We start from the raw sequence: 18,688 nt of genomic DNA, 5'->3' as shown, positions 1-18,688 counted from the left end.
AGGCCAGTAAAAACCTTCAGGCCAGCCAAGAGCTCCAGAAGCAATGGCATGATCAGAAGGCTGTTTTGGTTCAGTACCAACCAGGGCAGAAAGTGTGGGTCTTGGAGCCTGTGGCCCCAAGAGCACTCCAAGATAAATGGAGTGGTCCCCACACAATTGTTGAAAAGAAGGGTGAAGTCACCTACTTGGTTGACTTAGGCACTGCCAGGAGTCCCCTTAGGGTGCTCCATGTCAACCGCCTGAAACCCTACTATGACAGGGCTGATCTCACCCTGCTCATGGCAACTGACGAGGGACAGGAAGAAGACAGTGATCCTCTACCTGATCTCTTCTCTTCCACAGAACAAGATGCTCTTGTGGAAGGTGTAGTTTTGACAGATTGTCTTACTGCTGAGCAGAAAGACCATTGCATAAATCTCCTAGGACAATTTTCAGAACTCTTCTCTACTGTGCCAGGCACCACTTCTTGGTGTGAGCACACTATAGATACTGGAGACAGTTTACCTGTCAAAAGTAAGATCTATAGGCAGCCTGACCATGTCAGGGACTGCATAAAGCATGAGGTTCAGAAAATGTTGGAACTAGGAGTGGTTGAGCACTCTGACAGTCCATGGGCTTCTCCTGTGGTACTGGTACCAAAACCCAATTCTAAAGATGGAAAGAAGGAAATGCGGTTTTGTGTAGACTATAGAGGTCTCAACTTGGTAACCAAAACTGATGCTCACCCTATACCCAGGGCAGATGAGCTCATAGATACACTGGCATCTGCCAAGTATCTAAGCACTTTTGATTTGACTGCAGGGTATTGGCAGATCAAATTGTCAGAAGATGCTAAACCTAAGACTGCATTTTCTACCATTGGAGGACATTACCAGTTTACTGTAATGCCTTTTGGTTTGAAAAATGCACCTGCCACTTTTCAGAGGTTGGTGAACACAGTCCTGCAAGGGCTGGAAGCTTTCAGTGCAGCATATTTGGACGATATAGCTGTCTTTAGCTCCAGCTGGGATGTTCACCTGGTCCACCTATCGAAAGTTTTGGAGGCTCTGCAAAAGGCAGGCCTCACTATCAAGGCTTCAAAGTGCCAGATAGGGCAGGGTAAGGTGGTTTATCTGGGACACCTTGTTGGTGGGGAACAGATTGCACCACTTCAGGGGAAAATCCAAACAATTATTGATTGGGTTCCCCCTACCACTCAGACTCAGGTGAGAGCCTTCCTAGGCCTCACTGGGTATTACAGGAGGTTCATTAAGAACTATGGCTCCATTGCAGCCCCTCTTAATGACCTCACATCCAAGAAAATGCCTAAAAAGGTATTATGGACAGCAAACTGTCAGAAAGCTTTTGAGGAGCTGAAGCAGGCCATGTGCTCTGCACCTGTCCTGAAAAGCCCTTGTTACTCTAAAAAATTCTATGTCCAAACTGATGCATCTGAATTAGGAGTAGGGGCAGTCCTATCACAACTTAATTCTGAGGGCCAGGATCAACCTGTTGCTTTTATTAGTAGGAGGTTGACCCCTAGAGAAAAGCGTTGGTCTGCCATTGAGAGGGAGGCCTTTGCTGTGGTCTGGGCTCTGAAGAAGTTGAGGCCATACCTGTTTGGCACTCACTTCATTGTTCAGACAGACCACAAACCTCTACTTTGGCTAAAACAAATGAAAGGTGAAAATCCTAAATTGTTGAGGTGGTCCATATCCCTACAGGGAATGGACTATACAGTGGAACATAGACCTGGGAGTAGCCACTCCAATGCAGATGGACTCTCCAGATATTTCCACTTGGACAATGAGAACTCATCAGGTCATGGCTAGTCTTATTGTCCTTCGTTTGGGGGGGGGGGTTGTGTAGGAAAGTACCATCTTGCCTGGCATGTTACCCCCATTTTTCACTGTATATATGTTGTTTTAGTTGTATGTGTCACTGGGACCCTGGTAACCCAGGGCCCCAGTGCTCATAAGTGTGCCTGAATGTGTTACCTGTGTAGTGACTAACTGTCTCACTGAGGCTCTGCTAATCAGAACCTCAGTGGTTATGCTCTCTCATTTCTTTCCAAATTGTCACTAACAGGCTAGTGACCATTTTTACCAATTTACATTGGCTTACTGGAACACCCTTATAATTCCCTAGTATATGGTACTGAGGTACCCAGGGTATTGGGGTTCCAGGAGATCCCTATGGGCTGCAGCATTTCTTTTACCACCCATAGGGAGCTCTGACAATTCTTACACAGGCCTGCCACTGCAGCCTGAGTGAAATAACGTCCACGTTATTTCACAGCCATTTTACACTGCACTTAAGCAACTTATAAGTCACCTATATGTCTAACCTTTACCTGGTAAAGGTTAGGTGCAAAGTTACTTAGTGTGAGGGCACCCTGGCACTAGCCAAGGTGCCCCCACATTGTTCAGAGCCAATTCCCTGAACTTTGTGAGTGCGGGGACACCATTACACGCGTGCACTACATATAGGTCACTACCTATATGTAGCTTCACAATGGTAACTCCGAATATGGCCATGTAACATGTCTATGATCATGGAATTGCCCCCTCTATGCCATACTGGCATAGTTGGCACAATCCCATGATCCCAGTGGTCTGTAGCACAGACCCTGGTACTGCCAAACTGCCCTTCCTGGGGTTTCACTGCAGCTGCTGCTGCTGCCAACCCCTCAGACAGGCATCTGCCCTCCTGGGGTCCAGCCAGGCCTGGCCCAGGATGGCAGAACAAAGAACTTCCTCTGAGAGAGGGTGTGACACCCTCTCCCTTTGGAAAATGGTGTGAAGGCAGGGGAGGAGTAGCCTCCCCCAGCCTCTGGAAATGCTTTCTTGGGCACAGATGTGCCCAATTCTGCATAAGCCAGTCTACACCGGTTCAGGGACCCCTTAGCCCCTGCTCTGGCGCGAAACTGGACAAAGGAAAGGGGAGTGACCACTCCCCTGACCTGCACCTCCCCTGGGAGGTGTCCAGAGCTCCTCCAGTGTGCTCCAGACCTCTGCCATCTTGGAAACAGAGGTGCTGCTGGCACACTGGACTGCTCTGAGTGGCCAGTGCCACCAGGTGACGTCAGAGACTCCTGCTGATAGGCTCCTTCAGGTGTTAGTAGCCTATCCTCTCTCCTAAGTAGCCAAACCCTCTTTTCTGGCTATTTAGGGTCTCTGTCTCTGGGGAAACTTTAGATAACGAATGCAAGAGCTCATCCGAGTTCCTCTGCATCTCTCTCTTCACCTTCTGATAAGGAATCGACTGCTGACCGCGCTGGAAGCCTGCAAACCTGCAACATAGTAGCAAAGACGACTACTGCAACTCTGTAACGCTGATCCTGCCGCCTTCTCGACTGTTTTCCTGCTTGTGCATGTTGTGGGGGTAGCCTGCCTCCTCTCTGCACCAGAAGCTCCGAAGAAATCTCCCGTGGGTCGACGGAATCTTCCCCCTGCAACCGCAGGCACCAAAAAGCTGCATCACCGGTCTCTTGGGTCTCCTCTCAGCACGACGAGCGAGGTCCCTCGAATCCAGCGACTCTGTCCAAGTGACCCCCACAGTCCAGTGACTCTTCAGCCCAAGTTTGGTGGAGGTAAGTCCTTGCCTCACCTCGCTGGGCTGCATTGCTGGGAACCGCAACTTTGCAGCTACTCCGGCCCCTGTGCACTTCCGGCGGAAATCCTTTGTGCACAGCCAAGCCTGGGTCCACGGCACTCTAACCTGCATTGCACGACTTTCTAAGTTGGTCTCCGGCGACGTGGGACTCCTTTGTGCAACTTCGGCGAGCACCGTTTCACGCATCCTCGTAGTGCCTGTTTCTGGCACTTCTCCGGGTGCTACCTGCTTCAGTGAGGGCTCTTTGTCTTGCTCGACGTCCCCTCTCTCTTCAGGTCCAATTTGCGACCTCCTGGTCCCTCCTGGGCCCCAGCAGCGTCCAAAAACGCCAAACGCACGATTTGCGACTAGCAAGGCTTGTTGGCGTCCTTCCGGCGGGAAAACACTTCTGCACGACTCTCCAAGGCGAGAGGGATCCGTCCACCAAAGGGGAAGTCTCTAGCCCTTTTGTTCCTGCAGAAACCTCAGCTTCTTCTGTCCAGTAGAAGCTTCTTTGCACCCGCAGCTGGCATTTCCTGGGCATTTGCCCATCTCCGACTTGCTTGTGACTTTTGGACTTGGTCCCCTTGTTCCACAGGTACCCTAGATTGGAAATCCACAGTTGTTGCATTGCTGGTTTGTGTCTTTCCTGCATTATTCCTCTAACACGACTACTTTGTCCTTAGGGGAACTTTAGTGCACTTTGCACTCACTTTTCAGGGTCTTGGGGAGGGTTATTTTTCTAACTCTCACTATTTTCTAATAGTCCCAGCGACCCTCTACAAGGTCACATAGGTTTGGGGTCCATTCGTGGTTCGCATTCCACTTTTGGAGTATATGGTTTGTGTTGCCCCTATCCCTATGTTTCCCCATTGCATCCTATTGTAACTATACATTGTTTGCACTGTTTTCTAAGACTATACTGCATATTTTTGCTATTGTGTATATATATCTTGTGTATATTTCCTATCCTCTCACTGAGGGTACACTCTAAGATACTTTGGCATATTGTCATAAAAATAAAGTACCTTTATTTTTAGTATAACTGTGTATTGTGTTTTCTTATGATATTGTGCATATGACACTAAGTGGTACTGTAGTAGCTTCACACGTCTCCTAGTTCAGCCTAAGCTGCTCTGCTAAGCTACCATTATCTATCAGCCTAAGCTGCTAGACACCCTATACACTAATAAGGGATAACTGGGCCTGGTGCAAGGTGCAAGTACCCCTTGGTACTCACTACAAGCCAGTCCAGCCTCTTACAGTGACGCACTTGCGAATGAGTTGGTGTGTGGTGTGGGTTTGTGTGAGAATTGGGACGCATGTATTTTAGATGCTGATCCAAAAAAGGTATTACATGTTTGCTAAAAGTAGCAGTAGAGAAGGGACAGGATTTATCTATCTTAGGCAGGCGGGCCTGGATCCTTTTATCTGCATATAGGAAAATGCATGAGAAATGTATTCAGTTAGAACAAGAAAGTAAACAATTAGGGAGGCAGGTAGTTGAAACCAAAAATGCCGACAATGTTGTCATGTCAAAATAATTTACTGCAAGATAAAGTTGATTCTTAGCAGACTGTTGCAGAGAAGGCTGCAGTGCGTGTGGCTCAACAGAAATACAGAAACCGCAGGGGAAGAGTTAATTAAAAAAAAGTTAATTTAGCCATCACTAAAGCAGGGCTAGACTGGAATCCGGATGTTTGGGATGGCAATATTTGGGATTCCACTGACTTTTCTGATTCTGGCAAGGAGACTTTTAAAAAAAGAGGTGGTCAGGACGAAGCAGACGATCAGAAAGTGATTACTGCACAGCCCATACACTGACGAAAGCTACAATATGGACCGCAATACCTCCAGAGGGGAGCAGCCATGGACTCTTTTGAGGAATATACTCAACAGAAAATACATGATATAATAGACAGATTTAGGCAGAGACCTGGGGAAACATTGCTTACACGAATGGTGTAATTATTCGACACAGGATTATCTGGAGTGATGCTAGATGTAGTAGATGCCTGAAGTTTTGTATACTTAGCACTGTTTCCACAGTGCAGGAGCAGTTTATGGGTTATCAGGGCAACCAACAGATGACCCTACTGCAGTTAGCAGTTTTACGGTTTAATCAAAAGTATCCTACAGAGTCAGACTGGCCACAGAATGATAAGCCCTGGTATACAGTAAGAGATGTAATGCAGAGAATTAAGAAAGAGGGTATGAATTTTCTGGGTAATGCTCACCATCTGTTGGACGGACCGCTAACTGTGTCAGTGAGAAACAAAACAATTTGTTTTGCTCCCCCAGCCTACAAACGTATGATAGTGACCCTAATAATCAGTCAGACAGGTGATACCTTAAATGATGTACTGGAGGCTGTCCGTGAGCTGAGAGAGCTGGGAGACTGGATGAAACCTGAGAGATCCTCAAGGTCTGAGGGCCGCACAAATAATAACAGAGTATCTAGGAGAGATATTCTATGGCATTACTGAAGGATGTTATCAACAAATAACAGACAGATGGGATAGATACCAAGAGTCTGTGGGAGATGTATCGCAAGCGAGGGATGGAGAGAAAGGAGGGCAGCAGAAAGGCGAATATGCAGGATAACAAACGAGTGAATCAGGGCAAGTCACAGATGCAAGAGGAAGGAAAAGAGAGGGAGAAAAATGTTTCTCTGAGGGGGAAGGAGGAGGAAGATTTGAATACTGACTCGTAGACTGAGGAAAACAGAGGAGAGGAATCTCCTTGCAGATATGAGAGCATGTATCTGGACTTGACTTGGGCAAAAGTTGACAGGTTTAAATCAGATTAGGAAATAGGCCGAACTCCGGTACAGGGATGGGTTCTGCAAAGATAATAGGCCCCATGTTGATTTAGAAATTCACTGGAAAAATAAAAATGTTCAAAAGGTTTGGGCCTTGGTGGACAACCGTAGAGGAGGCCTCTTTGATATATGGAAAGACGAAAAAGTTCACAGGTCAGCACTACACTAACACAGGATTGGGTGGAAAGGAAACTGGTGTGCAAACTAATGTTCAAAATGAAAATAGCGAGAACACCAAAAAGAGAATAGACTGTTTTGATTGTGCCCCTCTTAGAGAATATTCTTGGAATTGACAATTTGAAGGGAATTACTTTATATTTGGAGGGAGGGTGTTATCAATTTGGATCAAAGAGATACATTTTAGTGGCAGCAGTGAGGGTGGTTCATCAGAAGATACCCCCACTGAAACAACCCCTTCCACCAAGGTGGTTTATTTGAAACTGTACCGAATCCCAGGAGGACATGAGGAGATAAGTAAGATCATATAGGATTTGGTAAAGGCAGGTGTGGTGGCTCCAGTCACCACTGAGCGGAACAATCCTCTGTGATCTGTACGCAGACCGAATGGTAGCTACAGAATGACAATTGATTATCGAGCACTGAACAAATATACATCCCCTTTGACTGCTGCGGTCCCCGACACCATCACTTAGATCGAAAAGATACAAAAACATAAAGGGACCCGGTATGCAACCATTGATATTGCTAATGCTTTCTTTTCTTTACCATTGGCCCCTGAGAGCCAGGAGCTCGCTTGGGAGTGGACGCACTGCCCAAGAAAATCCCATTTGGGGACAGTCTCCTGTCTCAGTCGTTCAGGTTTCCCCAGCTTGGTGCTGGCAAGGATGATGGATTTACCCTCCATGGTGATGCATTTTAAATCTTAACTATTTATCTTAGATAGATAGATATAAAAACTGTCACTTACCCAGTGTACATCTGTCCGTGGCATGTTCTGCTGCAGATTCACATGCTGTGCATTAGTCCACCATCTAGTGTTGGGCTCGGAGTGTTACAAGTTGTTTTTCTTTGAAGAAGTCTTTTCGAGTCACAGGATCGAGTGACTCCTCCTCTTCGGTTCCATTGCGCATGGGCATTGACTGCATTGTTAGATTGTTTTCCCGCAGAGGATAAAGGAAGGAGTAATAGAGTATATAGGTATAAAGTAAGAGATGTCCATGCTAATGTAAATGTATATACATATGTACAAATGTTTGTAACTTAAACGACTACAGGCTGCCGGGGAGGAGGGAGGGTGCTTGTGAATCTGCAGCAGAACATGCCACGAACAGATGTACACTGGGTAAGTGACATTTTCCGTTCAGTGGCATGTATAGCTGCAGATACACATGCTGTGCATAGACTTCAAATCAGTTTGTCCTCCCATAAATTAGCGGTGGTTAGCCTGTAGGAGTTGAAGTTGTTTGAAATAACGTTCTTAGAACAGCTTGATCTACTGTGGCTTGTTGTCATGATAATACGTCTACACAGTAGTGCTTAGTGAATGTATGTGGTGTTGACCATGCGGCTGCTTTACATATCTCGGCTATTGGCATATTACCTAAAAAAAGCCATTGATGCACATTTTTTCCTTGTAGAGTGTGGTTTAGGACTAACAAAAAGCTGTTGTTTTGCTTTAATATAGCATGTTTGGATGCATCTTACAATCCATTGTGCTAAACTTTGTTTTGATATTGGATTCCCTGTATGGGGTTTTTGGAAAGCGACAAACAGTTGTTTAGTCTTTCTAAACGGTTTAGTTATGTCTATATAATACATTAAAGCTCTTTTGATGTCTAATGTATGTAGAGCTCTTTCTGCCACAGAATCTGGCTGTGGGAAGAAGAATGGCAGTTCCACTGTTTGATTTATATGAAATGGCGATACCACTTTAGGTAGAAATTTTGGATTTGTTCTTAGTACAACTTTATGTTTGAGTACTTTGAAGAAAGATTCTTCAAGACCAAAGTCTTGGATTTCACTTAATCTTCTTAAAGAAGTAATTGCCACTAAAAAGGCAACTTTCCATGTTAGAAAGTGAATTTGGCAGGAGTGGATCGGCTCAAATGGTGGTCCCCTGAGTCTTGTAAGCACTATATTTAGATTCCAAGAAGGAATTGGTAGTGTTCTTGGTGGAATGATGCGTTTTAAACCTTCCACGAATGCTTTAATGCCAAGAACTCTAAATAAAGAACTATGTTGTATATTTTGTAAATATGCAGAAATTGCAGTAAGATTAATTTTTATTGAACTGAATGCCAAGTTTGATTTTTGTAAATGCAGTAAATAACATACAATATTTTGTATTGATGCTGTAAGAGGGTCTATATTTTTGGATTGACAGTAATATACAAACCTTTTCCATTTGTTTGCATAGCACTGTCTAGTAGTGTGTTTTCTCGCTTGTTTAATAACTTCCATACATTCTGATGGGAGTTGTAAATATCCAAACTCTATGATCTCAGGAGCCAAATTGCTAGATTGAGTGTCTTGGGATTTGGATGCCTGATTTGGCCTTTATTTTGTGTCAACAGATCTGGTTTGGATGGGAGTTTGGAGTGTGGTACTATGGACAGATCTAATAATGTTGTGTACCACGGTTGACGTGCCCATGTTGGTGCTATGAGTATCATTTTGAGTGAAGTTTGACGCAACTTGTTGACTAGAAACGGAAGGAGTGGAAGAGGGGGAAAAGCGTATGCAAATATCCCTGACCAATTGATCCATAGAGCATTCCCCTTGGATTGGGGATGTGGGTGTCTGGATGCAAAGTTTTGGCATTTTGTGTTTTCTCTTGTTGCAAACAGGTCTATGTTTGGAGTTCCCCACTTTTGAAACTATTTTTGAAGTACTTGAGGGTGGAGTTCCCATTCGTGAGTTTGTTGGTGATTTCTGCTGAGGATATCTGCCAACTGATTGTGTATCCCTGGAATGTATTGAGCCAATAGATTAATTTGATTGTGGACTGCCCATTTCCAAATTTTCTGGGCTAGAAGTGACAGTTGGGATGAATATGTCCCTCCCTGTTTGTTGAGATAATACATGGTTGTCATGTTGTCTGTTTTTATAAGAACATTCTTCTGTGTGAGAAGAGGTTGAAAAGCTTTGAGTGCTAGAAACACAGCTAATAACTCTAAGTGGTTTATGTGTAGCTGTTTGAGTTTGACATCCCATAGCCCTTGAATGTTGCGATTGTTTAGGTGAGCTCCCCAACCAATCATTGATGCATCTGTTGTAATTATGTCTGAGGCACAGGGTCTTAAAATGGTCGCCCTTTGCTTAGATTCGTGGAATTCCACCACTAAAGAGACATATATGTTTGGTGCTCTATCAACACTAGATCTTTAAGTTGACCGTGTGCCTGTGACCATTGTTGTGCAAGGCACTGTTGTAAGAGCCGCATATTTAGTCTTGCTTGTGGTACACTTGCAATACATGATGCCATCATTCCTAAAATTTTCATGACAAATCTGACAGTGTATTGTTGATTTGTTTGTATTTGTGTGAATATATTTTGGAACACTTGTATCCTTTGTGTATTTGGACAAGCTAGAGCCTGATGAGTGTTTAATATTGCACCCAAATACTGTTGTATTTGTGCTGGTTGAAGGTATGATTTTTGGTAGATTACTGAGAAACCTAGTGTGTGTAAGGTTTCTGTTACATAATGTGTATGATTTTGGCATTGTGTATGACTGTTTGATTTTATTAGCCAATTGTCTAGATATGGAAAGACATGCATATGTTGTCTTCTTAGGCAGGCTGCTACTACTGCCAAGCACTTTGTGAATACCCTTGGTGCTGTTGTTATTCCAAAGGGTAACACTTTGAATTGGTAGTGTTTTCCTTGAATGACAAATCTTAGATATTTTCTGTGTGCAGGATGGATGGGTATGTAAAAATACGCATCCGTGATGTCTAAGGCTGTCATGAAGTCTTGTTTTTGTAATAGTGGGATGACATCCTGTAAAGTTACCATGTGGAAATGTTCTGACAGGATGTAAAGATTGAGAGGCCTGAGGTCTAATATTGGCCTGAGGGTGCCATCCTTTTTGGGAATTAGAAAATATACTGAATAAACTCATGTTCCTATTTGAGACTGTGGAACCATTTCTATTGCTTGTTTGAGTAGTAGAGATTGGACCTCTCGTTGTAATAGAATTGTGTATTCTGTGGATAGTTTGTGTGACCTTGGTGGAATATTTGGAGGAGTGTTTACCAATTCTAGGCAATAGCCATTGCCTATAATTGACAACACCCAGTTGTCTGTAGTAATATTTTGCCAATTTATGTGGAACTGTTGTCGTCTTCCCCCCACAGGAGAGGTATGGAATGGAAGGGAATGAGGAAAGTCACTGTTTTGGGTGCTGTGGAGGCTGTTTAGAGGCCTGAAATTTCCCTCTATTTCTGGGGTATTCTCCTCTATATGTGCCCCTAAAACTACCACATAGGTTTTGCGGTTGGTAGGTTGGCTTTGTCTGCGAGGTGGATACCTCTGAGGTCTATGTTCTGAAACCACTTCGAAACTGAGGTTTTACGAAAGTACCCCCTTCATGGTGCAGTGTAGAGTGCACCCATTGCCTTTGCTGTGTCCTTTCACAATTTTTCTATGGCTTTGTCTACTTCTGGCCCAAAAAGATGTTTTTTTGTCGAACAGCATGTTCAACACAGCCTGCTGTATTTCTGGCTTGAATCCTGAAGATCTGAGCCATGCATGTCTGCGTATAGTGACTGCAGTGTTGACACTCCTAGCAGCAGTATCTGCTGCATCTAGGGCAGATCTTATTTGATTATTTGTAATGACTTGATTATAGACAGGTGGTGATGGTTTAGAGGGAAAGCTGTCTGAATCGTTACTTGGAATGGAATGGGATGGGATCAGGATCATAAAGATCCCATGGATCCACATTGTCCTGTTGTGAATCGTAAGAACGATTGGGATGTTCCCCGCTCCTCGACGCCATTTCGAGCCTTCTTTCTCTTCTATCTCGAAAAGTCTTTTTTGATCGGAAGGATCGACAGGCCTCGCAGTTTTCTTCCCGATGGTCTGGGGAAAGGCAGAGGTTGCAAACCAGATGCTGGTCTGTATACGGGTACTTCGCGTGGCACTGAGGACAAAATCTGAATGGAGTCCAGTCCATGAGGCTCCCACGCGGTCGGCCCGAGTTGGGCGCGCGCGCCCTGAAGTGCGAACAAAGTTGTGTTCCCAACGTTAGTGCTGTGTCGATGGAAGATTATGAACCCGATCGATATAATACCGAAGAAAAGAGAGTTTTCCAAAGTTTTCCGAATTGAAACCTCTGAGCGAAAGGAAACACGTCTGAACCCAATGGCGGAAAGAAAACAATCGAACAATGGAGTCGATGGCCATGCGCAATGGAACTGAAGAGGAGGAGTCACTCGATCCTGTGACTCGAAAAGACTTCTTAGAAGAAAAACAACTTATAACACTCCGAGCCCAACACTAAATGGTGGACTAATGCACAGCATGTGCATTTGCAGCTACACATGCCATTGAACATGTATACACACACACACATATATATATATATATATATATATACATACACACACACACATATGCAAAAAACAAAGGAGAACTCTGGGAAGTTCCCAATTTTAGGTGGAGAGCTGCTCTAGTAAGGAGCACCCTGCAACACCAGCGACACTCTAGATTTGCTCACCTCAAATGTCTGCTTATTTAGCAAAGTTTTTAAGCATAGGATCAGCACAGTGCTATCCTCGCCGAGCTAGATATATATTTTGTGTCTGTCATAAAAATGGCAGACACAAAATGTGCAATACTTGTGAGTATTTTGACATATGCATGTCACTGCATTCGAGTTAAAATGCTTGTTTTCATATATTTGATTTCTGGGAAGTGCCTTAATAAATTCATTATTCAGACTAAGAGTGCTGCATTCTTTGGAATTGTTTCCTCTCAGTTTAAAGCAGAGCAACACACTATTCTGGCAACCAATTTGGGTTCAGATTGGCATTCAGCACACTAACAGCCACTTTGAAGTTACTTGATGACGTCTGCCACATAAACGATTAGGGTGTTCACGGTCTACGATTTCTGCATCACCCTTTCAGAAGCATTTGACACTGCTGATCTTTGCTAATAGTGTTATAATGTTGAATGGGGTTCTGTAGTAAGGGTCTGATTTGCTCTCTTCTGATCTCTACAATTCATTTTGGTAAAATATGGATCCACATTTCTTCAGTGTCTTCTTATGAGTTGTGGTATCCACAAAGAAGCTAATAGCACCAGCATTACACAATCCCTACCTAGAAAGCCTCTGTGAAACGTAGAAGGGCACTAATGTTACTACTCATAAATACGCTGATGACAATCAACTGTACCTAAAGTCTGTGTTTCATCTACATCACCTTTAACTTGTGGTTGTCAAATAAAATCTCATATTATTAAATCATTAAAATAGGATTTTCTTCAGATCTCCCTAAAGCAGAGTAAGCAAAGAAGACATTACTTGTGGGATTTCATCTGCTTTTTCACTTGTGGGGTACGTTCTTCTGTTTGCACACTGCCACTGAATTCCTTAATGTGGAGATGAAGCATATTAACAGTTTGATTTCTTAAAGGAGGTAGCTGATATACTTCCGCTACATTCCATCTAGTATCACAGTTGCTTCCTTCAACCAAACCACCACTCCTGCGTGCCTTTAGTTTACCGTTCATTTCCAAGTTCCGTTCCACAGCAGCAGCTGCTAAAATCAGCACCAAAGAGTCATAGTCGTCTTAGTTCCCATTCAGGGCAACAGCATGTAATGAATGGAAATGGTCTGAAACCATTACAGACTGCTCCCTTGGTCGTCATCATAATTACCAAAGACTTCCCCTTCTTTTTCATTTCCTGCACGTTATCTTTATTTCATTATATTGTTAATTTAATAATTCATAATGAAAGGGATTCTGATTATTCTCTCTTCACATCCTGTAGTTTAGAGAGATTGTACTGCACTGCCATCTGATACATGCTAAAGCGATGCTGCAAATACATCTCCTTGAAAAACATACCTGACCCAATCAAAATTTTCTAAAGGGGCAAAACCCACAACAGTTGTGTTATTATCCACGGGAGACCATCCTAGTACATAGGAAAAAAACAGCTCTCCTCATACAGTGCTTTATCACTAACAATCACCAACAATATGCATTCTTCTTGCATTGTTTGTATGTTAAGGTTTTGAGATGTATTATGACGCCATTCACCAGGCGGCCCCATTAGGGATAAGAACTGATGAATATGAACAGTAAAAATAAATTATGTTGAGTTTTCAGCTCCAACGTAACTATTTACCTTGATATCAAACAGAAGGTATCGTTTGTCCATCTCCTTAGAAACAACACTTTCAATGACATCCACAGGAACAAGCTGAAAGCAATCATATGCAGGGCAGAAAATGTTGTGAGCCTCCCCTTCTTGAATTTTGAGATTCAAAAATCTGTCAAAACAAAAACGTCTGTAAACAACACAATTTCAATGGACAATTGTATCAATTAACTGAATTGCAAAATGGTGTTTCACACCAATGCAGTTCATAAAATGTCATATCATTATGAGATTTCCTGTTGCAATACTTAAGTTGTAGACTCATTACATTTCTAAAAGCTCCTTACAGCGGGCCCTTCCTACCAGCTTAATTTAGGCAAATCGCAATTGCTAAGAAAGTTAGAGGCACCTAGGTGTTAGCTCTGAGTACTGAAAAGAAAATATAATCATATGCTGTGGCACCAAAAGAATAGATTTCTGAGTCTGCCAGTGAGATGGTAATGAGCGAAGCATGAGTAGCAGCTATGAATTACCAAAGGTCCTAGAGACGACGAGTGAGAACAAATCTTTCTTCATCTACTGTGTCAACTGAAGTCAGAATACAGATATTTCAATGTTCCTTTTATTTCTTCCCTTCATAACGCTAACATATTTGAATCATTCTTTTCCAGTTCTCTCTCCCAATATTACTGCATTTCATATTCACAACATTGTTTGATCTTCTAGACATTTCTAAGGAAAAAACCCTACTTCAGAGGTTAAAATTGAGAATCATTTGGCCCTACTGCACATATTTATCGAAAAGGACATCATTCGATATTCACCCCCATCAACTATAATGCAGCTCCTAATATCTCTCAGTAAATATAGTACCTTGCTAATCTCAGAAGTGAGAGAATAACGTTTTCAATAAACCAATTGAATATGGTATAGAACTGACAAAAAAGTGTGGTGTATGTAATAAAGATTCCAGGTTTCCAATATTTATCACTTTCACTGGAGTTAATGTACACAATTCATCAATATATGGCTTGATGTGCAATCAAATGCATACAATAAATGTGGAAAATCAGTTGTGCCATGTTTATAATGGCAAAATACATAATTAAAAAAAAAAAAAAACATTGAAACTGGTTCGACAATCATCTACAACAAAAGTCTAAAACACAATATATGACCCTTTGCATTCTCCATAAACTTGGAAACATTTTATCAGTCTCATCCACAGTTTTTCAAACTTGCTAAACTCTGTTAACACCACTTACATACTCGTCTTTAGTAGCTTCTTGAGGACTCTGCACTGCTGTCTTTGTATAATGGCTATTCACTGTTTTCTTTGTTTTAGTCATCATTTTCCACTACAAGTATTTTTCCTAATCTCTCATGTCAGAGCTAACACTAAGAAATTAATCAAACATAAGTTAAGTAAATAGAATCATAATGTCCTCTTGGATGTAATGTTTCCAACAGTTATATCCAAAAAGATTTTCTGATCTACAAACTCTGGTTCAAATTTTCACCTCTTGGGGTGTTTTCTTACTTCTAGTACCTCAAATCAGTATAAATATATGCCTCTTCTGATCTCACAGTCTTGCTACTGGAGACTTTGCATTATGTAATCTTCTATTTGAACAATGTTGTTGTACTAGGATTTCACCTGTCATTTTATCATGCCCACATAAATTAATTCACACAGCCACTAATGGTCAATATGCATTTCTTCATTTAAAAAGCAGCATACAATTTTAATTTGATTATTTTACCCAAACACTGGCGCTAAGCAGTATCACATTTCAATATTTCTGTACCATTCAAACAATTAAAATAGGGATGAATTATTGTTTCAATTTCCATAACATTTGTTTAGAGACATCTTCTGCTATTAGTTTTTATAAAAGATGATCTAAGATTTCTAACTCTGACGTGCCACTGTTTAGTTTCCCTATTTTACTGCTTTCAATCCCTCCCATTGTTCTACAATTTTCTAACTTGCACTGATGCTTTTTCTTATTTCCTCAGATTTTCTGGATTATTTTGACACTTTCATTAATATTCTATTTGTTCTTTTATCCTTGTATTATAACAAATCAACTCTACTTACAGGTTTCCAAATTTCTATTTGAAGTACTCAACTTCCATATTAAATTACATTTCTCTATAGCAGAATCTATCTTCTTCCTCTATCCTTTAGGCAGATGACTTGTATTTATAAATTCCACACAGAATGCCCTTCTGGTACAACAGAGTACAGTAGTTGCATTCTGTCCAAACCTGTGACCTGTAGGTTCCAGGCAAAAAGTGGGATAATGATACACTTGTTGGCCTAAGTCTTGAGCTAACTTATTTCTGTTACTTTAGAGTACCACTTTCTAACATTCAGTATGCACTCTAAGAGAGCTAAACCACATGTAGACATATACATAATAACCAGATTTGCTGGAACAGTTTAAATAACTTACACCCAATAGTTGATATGATCATTTAAGAAGAAATTGGTTGCATTTGAAATCAGACTGCTTATAGAACAGAGATGTGTGTGTGTGTTTTTGTTTTTAACCAAAAGGTTGTTGAAAGAAAGAAATCCAACAAACATGCACTACAAAATGCTGCACATGAAGGTTGGATAACACAATACAAATTATTTTGATGCAAGATTTTCTGGATATCCCAGTACTCTACAAGATTCCTAAAGTAAACAAAAATATCTTAGATTTCCCTTCTAATCAATAGTTATTGGTATAAATGTAATATTTCAACCATATAGACCATTTATGGAAAATATAGATCATTCTTTGCTAACAATGGTAAAATAAATGAATACATTTGAGCAAGATACTACAGCTATAACGAAAAGGACATTCATATTATATTATTAGGAGTTATCATGTAAGTACATAGACATTACTCATTAGTAATGTGTATGGTCTTGCATTATAAATTCTAATAATACAATATGAAGGTCTTCATACCTTCACATTATATTATTAGAATTTATACTAATAAAAGGATGAATCCTAGCTATTTAATTATGAAACATTTCACAGAACTAATTTGAACGATTTGATACTTAGTGGATCTCATGGCTTGTTAACTGTAAAGGTTTATAGAACTAAGTATAAGAGTTAAGATAGTTTCTGAAAAATTATAGAGAATGTACTCACGCCTCCCAGCATGCTCTGCAGAATTCATGTCCACATGGAATTTCAACAGGTTCTTCAAACACAGAAATATTGCAAATACAAATGCCACACTGTAAGTAAAAACAATCATTAGTTTAAGTAATATGCCACACATAACATATACAAGTAACTTTATTTTGAATCAAGGTTTTCAAATAGAATCTGAGCACCTTTACACAAAAGATCTCAGTTTAATTTGTGCATGTTTTAAGGCAAAAACAAAATTACGCATGTTTTTTCCACAGTCCTTCTGCTTTACAGTTTTGTCAAAATTTTACATTTAAATTTTCAGAAGTGAACTGTCAATTAAATCACTGCTTCAATCATGTCACTTATCTTGTCCTGCAATTCTAAACTTTCTTTCCTCTTCCCATTTATTCCAACCTCCCCAAGTACCACCCATTTCCCTGCAATTATCAGCCCTTAATCTTTTGTCTCTATCACTTGTAGTTTAAATATCTCTCGCTCCTATTTCAAACTTCACACAGCTGGAGATGAATAACTGCAATGCCCTCCATCTTGAGGGCATGTAAAACCTCTAACGTCTCTGCTCAAAGAGAAGAACACAGACTGACAACGGTCCAAGATTTTTGTCCTCCCACTATTGATTTTGACTGTAATCCCTTCTATAGCATCACAATACACAATTCATTATGTCATATTGCACTTACTGCTGAAAGACAGAGACTCAGCCCGCTTTCCATCATCTAGCAATTATCATTTTGGCTATTAAAAACACTTAAAAAAACCGAAAGATGCACTGGTCTGTACTTTCAAAGAATCAATCAATCATTCAATCAGCTTTTATAAAGCGCAGCTACACACGTGTGAGGGTCTCATGGCCATGGTGGTGGGTCTGGGCATCATTTAAAGAGCCATGTCTTGAGGTTCTTCCTGAAGGTGGTGAGTGATAGGCAGGTTGTTACAGCTCTTGGCTGCGAGGAGGCGAAAGATCATCCTCCGTGGGTGGTTTTTCGGATGTGTGGAATGGTGGCTAGTGCCTGCTGGGCGGACCGGAGGGGTCTGGCAGGGTTATGGAAAGAGATGCGATGATTCAGGTAGGCCAGTCCGTTGTTGTATAAGGCCTCGTAGGTGTGGGTGAGTAGTTTGAAGTTGATTCACTTCTCCACCTGGAGCCAATGGAGGAGTCTCAGGTGTTGGGAAATGTGTTCCTGGTGGGGAAGGCTCAGGAAGAGTCTGGCGGCAGCATTTTGGATGAGTTGTGGTTTCCTGATGTTCTCTGTCGTGGTGCTGGAGTAGAGTGCGTTGCAGTAGTCAACCTTGCTTGTGACTAGGGTGTGGGTGACTATCTTGCGGCAGTCTTCCGGGATCCATTTGAAGATTTTGCAGAGTTGGCAGAGGGTGTGCCAGCAGGAAGAGGTGACTGCACTTACCTGTCGGGTCAGGAAGGAGTCGAGGATGATTCCCAGGTTGCGGGTCTTTTCTGAAGGATATGATGAGTTGTGTCTCACTGCTGTATGACTCAATGTTCATTCCGTGGCCTCTGACGATGGCTGCAAGTGGGGCTATGTAGATGTTGAAGAGCGTTGGGCTCAGGGAGGATCTCTGAGCCCAACGCTCATGAATCAGACATATCTGCACGAGAGATTTCAGCACAGAATATCTTTTGTAGGAGCTACTAAAGTGCTAAAGAGATACTGAGTTAGGTGCCAACTTAAATGTATTGTGCTTCGCAAGTAGTTCCTGATTCCACTGCAGTCCAGGGTCAAGAGCACAGCAGTACTAATGTCTTATTGAAATATAATGCATCTGAATGTGATTCAGAAAAGGTTGAGGTAATGAACAAGAAACTTAAT

The 18,688-nt window shown here is 41.8% G+C and overlaps 1 protein-coding gene across 5 annotated transcripts in view; it reads right to left on the bottom strand.

The window, feature by feature from the left end:
* The window catches only part of ANKIB1 (ankyrin repeat and IBR domain containing 1), a 379,415-nt gene that overhangs the window by 241,474 nt on the left and 119,253 nt on the right, over positions 1-18,688 (bottom strand). For all 5 annotated transcript variants that reach the window (XM_069211633.1, XM_069211632.1, XM_069211636.1 and 2 more), the window contains exons 7-8: positions 16,854-16,942; positions 13,720-13,864 (exon numbers count right to left, since the gene is read on the bottom strand). In XM_069211633.1, the coding sequence (XP_069067734.1) occupies positions 13,720-13,864; positions 16,854-16,942 (234 nt within the window). The remainder of the gene's footprint in view (positions 1-13,719; positions 13,865-16,853; positions 16,943-18,688) is intronic.

The sequence above is a fragment of the Pleurodeles waltl genome, chromosome 10, assembly GCF_031143425.1.
Source record: "Pleurodeles waltl isolate 20211129_DDA chromosome 10, aPleWal1.hap1.20221129, whole genome shotgun sequence".
Classification (NCBI taxonomy): domain Eukaryota; kingdom Metazoa; phylum Chordata; class Amphibia; order Caudata; family Salamandridae; genus Pleurodeles; species Pleurodeles waltl.
This window is presented reverse-complemented; position numbering and strand designations above follow the sequence as displayed.